At 31.5% G+C, this 8,668-nt stretch overlaps 1 protein-coding gene across 1 annotated transcript; it reads right to left on the bottom strand.

Moving 5' to 3' along the window:
* Positions 1–5,323: 5,323 nt before the first annotated feature.
* Positions 5,324–5,992, bottom strand: LOC139896631 (F-box protein At2g35280-like). The gene has a single exon (XM_071879279.1). It carries the CDS (start codon positions 5,990–5,992, stop codon positions 5,324–5,326), a length of 669 nt encoding a protein of 222 aa, XP_071735380.1.
* Positions 5,993–8,668: the final 2,676 nt, after the last annotated feature.

Below are 8,668 nucleotides of genomic sequence, written 5' to 3'. Positions count from 1 at the left end.
GTAATCATTCATGACTTATTTACATGAAAACAAAATTACACATCCTTTATATCTAATCCATATACCAACGACCAAAAACACCTACAAACACTTTCAGTCTTCAATTTTCTTCATCTAAGTGATCTCTCTCAAGTTCTAGCTTCAACTTCTAAGTGTTCTTCATAAATTCTATAAGTTCTAGTTTCATAAAATCAAGAATACTTCCAAGTTTGCTAGCTTACTTCCAATCTTGTAAAGTGATCATCCAACTTCAAGAAATCTTTCTTATTTATAGTAAGATATCTTTCTAATACAAGGTAATACTCATATTCAAACTTTGATTCAATTTCTATAACTATAACAATCTTATTTTGAGTGAAAATCTTACTTGAACTTGTTTTCGTGTCATGATTCTGCTTCAAGAACTTTCAAGCCATCCAAGGATCCTTTAAAGCTAGATCTATTTTTTTCATTTCCAGTAGGTTTATCCACAAAACCTGAGGTAGTAATGATGTACATAATAACATTCGATTCATATATATAAAACTACCTTATTCGAAGGTTTAAACTTGAAATCACTAGAACATAGTTTAGTTAATTCTAAACTTGTTCGCAAACAAAGTTAATCCTTCTAACTTGACTTTTAAAATCAACTAAACACATGTTCTATATCTATATGATATGCTAACTTAATGATTTAAAACCGGAAAACACGAAAAACACCGTAAAACCGGATATACGCCGTTGTAGTAACACCGCGGGCTGTTTTGGGTTAGTTAATTAAAAACCATGATAAACTTTGATTTAAAAGTTGTTCTTATGGGAAAATTATTTTTCTTATGAACATAAAACTATATCCAAAAATCATGGTTAAACTCAAAGTGGAAGTATGTTTTCCAAAATGGTCATCTAGACGTCGTTCTTTCGACTGAAATGACTACCTTTACAAAAACAACTTGTAACCTGTAATTCCTACTATAAACTTATACTTTTTTTTATATAGATTCATAAACTTAAGTTCAATATGAAACCATAGCAATTGGATTCACTCAAAACAGATTTAAAACGAAGAAGTTATGGGTAAAACATGATTGGTTATTTTTACTTGTTGTAGCTACGTGAAAATTGGTAACAAATCTATATTAATCATATCCTAGCTAACTTTTATTATTTTATACATGTATTCTAATATATTATGTAATCTTGGGATACCATAGATACGTATGCAAATGTTTTGACATATCATATCGACCCATCTATATATATTATTTGGAACAACCATAGACACTCTATATGCAGTAATGTTGGAGTTAGCTATACAGGGTTGAGGTTGATTCCAAAAATATATATAGTTTGAGTTGTGATCTAGCCTGAGACGTGTATACACTGGGTCGTGGATTGATTCAAGATAATATATATCGATTTATTTCTGTACATCTAATTATGGATAACTAGTTGTAGGTTACTAACAAGGACAGCTGACTTAATAAACGTAAAACAGTAAAACGTATTAAAAATGTTGTAAATATATTTTGAACATACTTTGATATATATGTACATATTTGTTATAGGTTCGTGAATCGACCAGTGGCCAAGTCTTACTTCCCGACGAAGTAAAAATCTGTGAAAGTGAGTTATAGTCCCACTTTTAAAATCTAATATTTTGGGATGAGAATACATGCAGTTTTATAAATGTTTTACGAAATAGACACAAGTAAATGAAACTACATTATATGGGTGAATGATCGAAGCCGAATATGCCCCTTTTGCTTGGTAGCCTAAGAATTAGTAAATCGGTCTACTAATTAACGCGAATCCTAAAGATAGATCTATTGGGCCTAACGAACCCCATCCAAAGTACCGGATGCTTTAGTACTTCGAATTCGTTTTTATCATGTCCGAAGGATTTCCCGAAATGATAGGGGATATTCTTATATGCATCTTGTTAATGTCGGTTACCAGGTGTTCACTATATGAATGATTTTTATCTCTATGTATGGGTTGTATATTAAAATATGAAATCTTGTGGTCTATTATTATGATTTGATAATATATAGGTTAAACCTATAACTCATCAACATTTTTGTTGACGTTTTAAGCATGTTTATTCTCAGGTGATTATTTAAGAACTTCCGCTGTTGCATACTAAAAATAAGGACAAGATTTGGAGTCCATGCTTGTATGATATTATGTAAAAACTGCATTCAAGAAACTTATTTTTGATGTAATATATTCTTATTGTAAACCATTATGTAATGATCGTGTGTAAACGGTATATTTTAGATTATCATTATTTGATAATCTACGTAATGCTTTTTAGACCTTTATAGATAAAATAAAGGTTATGATTGTTTTAAAAATGAATGCAGTCTTTGAAAAACGTCTCATATAGAGGTCAAAACCTCGCGGCGAAATCAATTAATATGGAACGTTTATAATAAATATGAACGAGACATTTCATTGTACTCTTGTAATTTTGAGACGTTTCTCATCAATAATTTGAACCTATTGGATTGTACTTTGTACTTTTGAGCTTTTTGGTCGTTTGCGTCTTCAATTCGTCAAATCTGTCTTTTGTCTTCACCTTTTATTATTTAAACGAATATCACTTGTAAATAGAACAATTGCAACTAAAAGCTTGTCTTTCTTGAGGGATAATGCTATGAAATATATGTTCGTTTTTAGCATTATCAGTCATATTATTGATACGATTATAAATCTTTGTCCTAAAAAGATGTTTGGTATGACACACAATTTTGGGGTCCTATTATTTTTTAGGACACCTAATTTTTGGGTCATATTGTTGATACGCTTATAAATCTTTGTCCTAAAAAGATGTTTGATATGACACACAATTTTGGGGTCCTATTATTTTTTAGGACACCTAATTTTTGGGTCATATTGTTGATACGCTTATAAATCTTTGTCCTAAAAAGATGTTTAATATGACACACAATTTTGGGGTCCTATTATTTTTTAGGACGCTTTTATAATAAGGTCACAACAATAGGACGCTTGGGTATTTGAGGTCCTAACTCTTAGGACCTTTAAATTCGTAGTTGCATAAAAATATACTTAATAGGACACTATCTTGTTGGTGTCTCATAATGGTCAACCAACAAGATAATACGGTCACAACAATAGGACGCTTGGGCATTTGAGGTCCTAACTCTTAGGACCCTTAAATTTGTAGTTGCATAAAAATGTACTTAATAGGACACTATGTTATTGGTGTCTCATAATGATCAACCAATAAGATAATAAGGTCAGAAAAATATGACGCTTGGGTATTTAAGGTCCTAACTATCATATGACTATATTAGGACCCTTACTAAAGTCGTATTATTGCACTTTTGTTACAAAAATGACTAAAGTATTATATAAATTAACTTTCATTAAATATTCAAAAGCATTGATGGCGTAGTGGCTTGTGTGTTATTATTTCTAGTGATTGACCTGGGTTCAAATCCATTTTATGTCTCTTTTGTTTCTAAAATTAAAAAAATATAGTTGGGCCAGATTTAAGCTGGGAATTGTAGTTGGGCCAGATTTAATGGATTCATTTTTTATTTTCGAATTTCAGCTGGGAATTGTATTTGGGCAGATTTAATGGATTCATTTTTTATTTTCTAACGGCACATTTATGGGGCCCACGTTTTTGTTTCTTTTCTTTTTCCCAACGGCTACTGATCAGCCTATTTTTTTTACCCTACCCATTTCATATATATATATATATATATATATATATATATATATATATATATATATATATATATATATATATATATATATACACCATTTAACTCTCAAATTTTTACACTTTCAAACCCATTTCACTCTCAATATTTATTTTTCAAACCCATTTCACTCTCAATCTTTTATGCTCAAAAATGGCTTTCGGAAACATTGTTACATTCGAGATTCACGGCGGCGGTTTGTTTTCCGATGACATGGACCGCTACGACGGTGGGTGGGTCGATTATGCAGATGTGCCGGTCAATGGGCTTCGAGTTGACGAAATTTTTGATTATTTAAGGCGAAACGCGCACTGCGATGAGATTTCGCAGTTTGCATATTGGAATCCTGAGAACAAGGTGTTCGAGTGACTTCAGGATAACGATAAATGGGCGTGGCAACTCGAAACCGCAATAATCAAATCCACAAATGTCGTGTTGTATACCAAACACATTTGGGACGATCTCCCGCACGAAACCGATGGTAGTGCGGATGGTTATTATACCGATTAATCAGTATCTAGTTTATGTACTTGTCTTTTTTTTTATGTAATTGTGTGTTTTTTTTTGTACTCGTTTTTTTTATATGTAATCATGTGTTTTACAATCCATTGAGCCTACACATTTTACAACTTATAATTCACATTTCTCAACAACATTTCTATCCAATACTCCTTCCATATCAATGACAATTTTCCATCGGTACACCCTTAACAATTCATTGAATAAACATGGTTGTCGATGAATAGTTAAAACATAGCCCAAAAAATATTATAGTTTCTTTTGCAGGATAAACAAACGTGTAAAGTTTTTATGTTTCTTAATGAGCTCCCAAACCAACATTAATGCAGAAATAGGTTATGTTCTCAATGCGTATTCAGTGTATATATATTCAGTTTACATGATTGCAAAGTAACTCACCCAAATAATATATAGTTAATGATGTAATTAATGATGTTAGTTAGTGATCTAATTAATGATGCGAATTGAACACGGCCCGTAGCCTTTTCACATTTACTTGGGATAGAATTATTAGCATTGAATTCTGCAGTAGAGAAAATAAAAGAATATGAGCATTGAATTCTGCAGTTAAGAAAATAAAAGAATATGAGTAGTTGAATTCAATTCTGGACTCAATTGAATTCTGCAGTAGAGACAAAACATAAAAGAAACAAAACAAATGGAATCCTTCCTTTTTAAGGTATATTAGTTGAACTTTGGATCAGAAAGGGACTAATGGCCGGCGATAGTTTTAAGCAACAAGTCAACAGCAAATTGCATACAAACATATATACAAGTAAAAGGGCAGAGCTAGTCAACAACAAACATTAAAAAGGAATCACCTTTTTGGGTGTTCTTTGTTTCTATTAGCATAAAGAACATAAATTCGTGCAGCCCCATTCATTGGTTCATGTTAAAATGTATTAATTAAAAACTATGTTGTGATGATAAACCCTAAGCAAAATGGAAGCAATCCAGATAATACGAAGGAAAAATGGAAGCAAATAAACTGATCATCATATAATTAATAGAAATTACTACTAATATTTACATTAAATTAAAGGAGTATAATTTATACAAAATCTAAAAGATACTAACATAAATCATATCTAGTTATATAATCCGTTTACAAAAACACCCAACTCATAGGCCCAAAAACACGACATGCATTCCGGTGTCGTGAGTTCAAACCCATGGATGTGTGGAAAATAACCACGGTGGTCAGAGATAGGGCACGGCGTTGCCACGTCAGCAAAAGGACGGCGGTTAAATAACCATAAACATTGCATCAAATCAAAAACCCTTGTTCTCGCCGCAACCACCATCTCCGGCTCTCGTGGGAATGTTTCATTCAAAATTTGTAAACCGACATGCTTTTCCTCTATTTTGCAAGAGGCAAACATAATTAAACCATAAACATAAACAGCCTCTTTAAGTTGGATGTTCAAAGCTTGCTTGAGACATTCAAGCCCATAATCGATATGTCTATTGTCAAAATAAGCTATCAAACCCCAGCGAAATATAGCATTAGGGTTTCCAAAAATCGCACAACGAAATAAAAAAACAAAGAATCTAGGGTTTCGCCAAGGTAATAGAGGCCACCGATCTAGGGAAATCCTTTTTAATACTAAAGGATCTTTGGAAAGCTCCGAAAAGCTTTTGCAAACTGACTTACACATGAACAACTGGTCGGATGAGTAACTTCCAACTCGAGATAAAATTTCCAGAAGCATATCTTGTGGAAGATTTTCGATCGTCTTCGATTGAGTAACTTCCATTTTTTTAAATAAAAAATACGAGAAAAAAGGATGAACTTTATGTACTTGAGAGAAATGTGTACAGGAAGATGATGGAAAGTATAACAGAGAAAAGACTTGAGAAGCAAATATGCAACTTTCTTTCTGGCATTAAAAGTTGATTTTTGGTGAAAGTGAATCGACAAGATACCACGCGTGCACTTAATGATGATTTTATTTAAGTATAAAATATACTTCTAATTATATTTCAATTTGTATCTATAACAAAGTCAATAAATATTACTAGCAAATAATACTCGTATTAAGTAAAGGATACATGGTAAATAATAACCATTAGATTATTATGAGGACCATTACATCAAACTCAATGATATATTTGCCAATTTATGATATAATTCTAACTTGGTACAAAAATATGAAAGACAATCTATATCTATATCTATAATTGTTAAAAGCACATAGTACAACACCTTAAAGCACCTCATTGCATTTGAAAAAGCATATTTACCCATATAAACGAATACTATCATATGCAATTTGAGAGGTTTCTTTTACAAAAATATTTTTGGTGATACAAGTTTCCTATTTTACCCTTAACTTGCTATTAGGCCAATATACCGTTTATGGGTAAAATAGACAATTCCAAAAAATAAATCAAAACTAAATAAAAAGGTGGGAGCTATTAATTACCCACATAATAATTACCTACATAATAGGGATACATTCACCTTACCCATAAAGTATGTTACAAGTTACAACCATTTTTTTCTTTTTCCCTTATATTTTCACGAATTGTGAAAATATTTTTAATATTAATCAAGTTTTTTACCAAAAAAAAAAAAAGTTACAACCATTTTGTACTATGGTATTTTTTTTTTATCTGTTGGATATAGAAATTACAACACAAATAAGAATAATCTTTTATTCTTATCTTTTAAAAGGGAGTTTGGGGTGATGTAATGACATGTTTTAGGCGATTGTAACATGTGCTTCAAACAATTGTAAAATGTTATTGATGATGTAAAAATTAAAACTATTTAAATTTAAATTAAATATGTGTATTCTATAACTAAATTTAAATTAAATATGTGAATAAGAAGAGTAAGCTTGATTGGTTTTCATGGATTAATGATCCTAGTGTGTATCTAAGATTATCTTACTTGTAGTTCATTGTAAAAAGTCGAGTAAGTGTGCCATCTTGTAAGCTTGTTTTGTTGGTATGTTTAGGGCTTCACCTCAAATCCATGTACATTTTGAGTTTTTAGTGAATATATTCTTGCTTGCCTTTCAAAAAAAAAATTCTATAACTAAATGATCAAAATATTGCTTTCTCAACTTTATGCGCAACTCGATTTCCAATGTATGGATACTAGAGTGTTCCCTTTCTCAACTTTAAATAGCAGTTTACCCTTTTCAAAATCAACATACATTTTATTCCAATTTACACTTCAACTTTTAAGTCCATTATCTATCTACCATTTTCAACACCCAAATACAAAAGATACTAAATCTAGGATCATGAAAACCTGTCTTCCGAATCATTGACCCTCATGGTGTTTGTAATGCATTGAGTCACGGTTCCATAATCAGATCAGAGAGATCATAGTTATTTGATCTGATTGTGGAACGTGCCTCATTCCGTTGCTAACACTAGCATTATACCAAATCTAGGATCATGAAAACCTATCTTTCGGATCATTGACCCTCATGGTGTTTGCAATGCATTGAGTTACGGTTCCATAATCAGATCAGAGAGATCATAGTTATTCTGATTGTGGAACGTGCCTCAATCTGTTGCTAACACTAGCATTATACCAAACCTAGGATCATGAAAACCTGTCTTCCGGATCATTGACCCTCATGGTGTTTGCAATGCATTGGGTCACGGTTCCATAATCAGATCAGAGAGATCATAGTTATTCTAATTGTGGTAACGTGCCTCAATCCGTTGCTAACACTAGCATGATTTTCGACCTGCGGGTTTTGGGCCTGAAAAAAGATCTTAGAAAGCACATATCTCCATCTTTTTCATCTTATAGATATACATGTCTTGCAAAAATAAAACATAAAAAAATAACATCACTATAAAATAACATCACTAAATATTATGAAAAAAGATCATGAAAAAATAACATTACTAAACATTATGAAAAAAGATCATGAAAACCTGTCTTCCGGATCATTGACCCTCATGGGGTTAGCAATGCATTGAGTCACAATTGGTAGTGAGGCATACCCAATTTAGATGAAAATTGTAGTGACCAATTTAGATGTAAATTAGATCATGCATCAATACCATATGGGAACCAATGAAGCTCCACCTTTGTCTTTTGTTTAAAAGATGAAAATTTTCTAGTTTTGTGTTTTAAAAAAAATGATATCACTAAACATTATGCATTGTTTGTTTGTACAATACAACCTTTAAAATTGATAGATCCACCATTTTTTCATCTTCATTGGTTCCCAAATGGTAGTGAGGCATAACCAATTTAGATGAAAATTGGGTTATGCATCACTACAATATGGGAACAAATGAAGATCCATCTTTGTGTTTTGTTTAAAAAATAAAATAGACGAAAATTTTCTAGTTTTGTGTTTTAAAGAAGGTGTATGTGTACTTGAGAGGTTTATTTTACAAGAAGATATATGATATACATGGGAAAATACAACCGAAGAGAGAGAAATAAGTTGCTTTTA

Source organism: Rutidosis leptorrhynchoides, chromosome 1 (assembly GCF_046630445.1).
Source record: "Rutidosis leptorrhynchoides isolate AG116_Rl617_1_P2 chromosome 1, CSIRO_AGI_Rlap_v1, whole genome shotgun sequence".
Lineage (NCBI taxonomy): Eukaryota > Viridiplantae > Streptophyta > Magnoliopsida > Asterales > Asteraceae > Rutidosis > Rutidosis leptorrhynchoides.
The sequence above is the reverse complement of the archived record's forward strand: the minus strand, read 5'-3'. Positions and strand labels throughout refer to the sequence as shown.

What these genes read in the sequence shown, in the direction of transcription:
- LOC139896631 (XM_071879279.1), bottom strand. Translation starts at nt 5,992, where the DNA reads ATGGAAGTTACTCAATCGAAGACGATCGAAAATCTTCCACAAGATATG.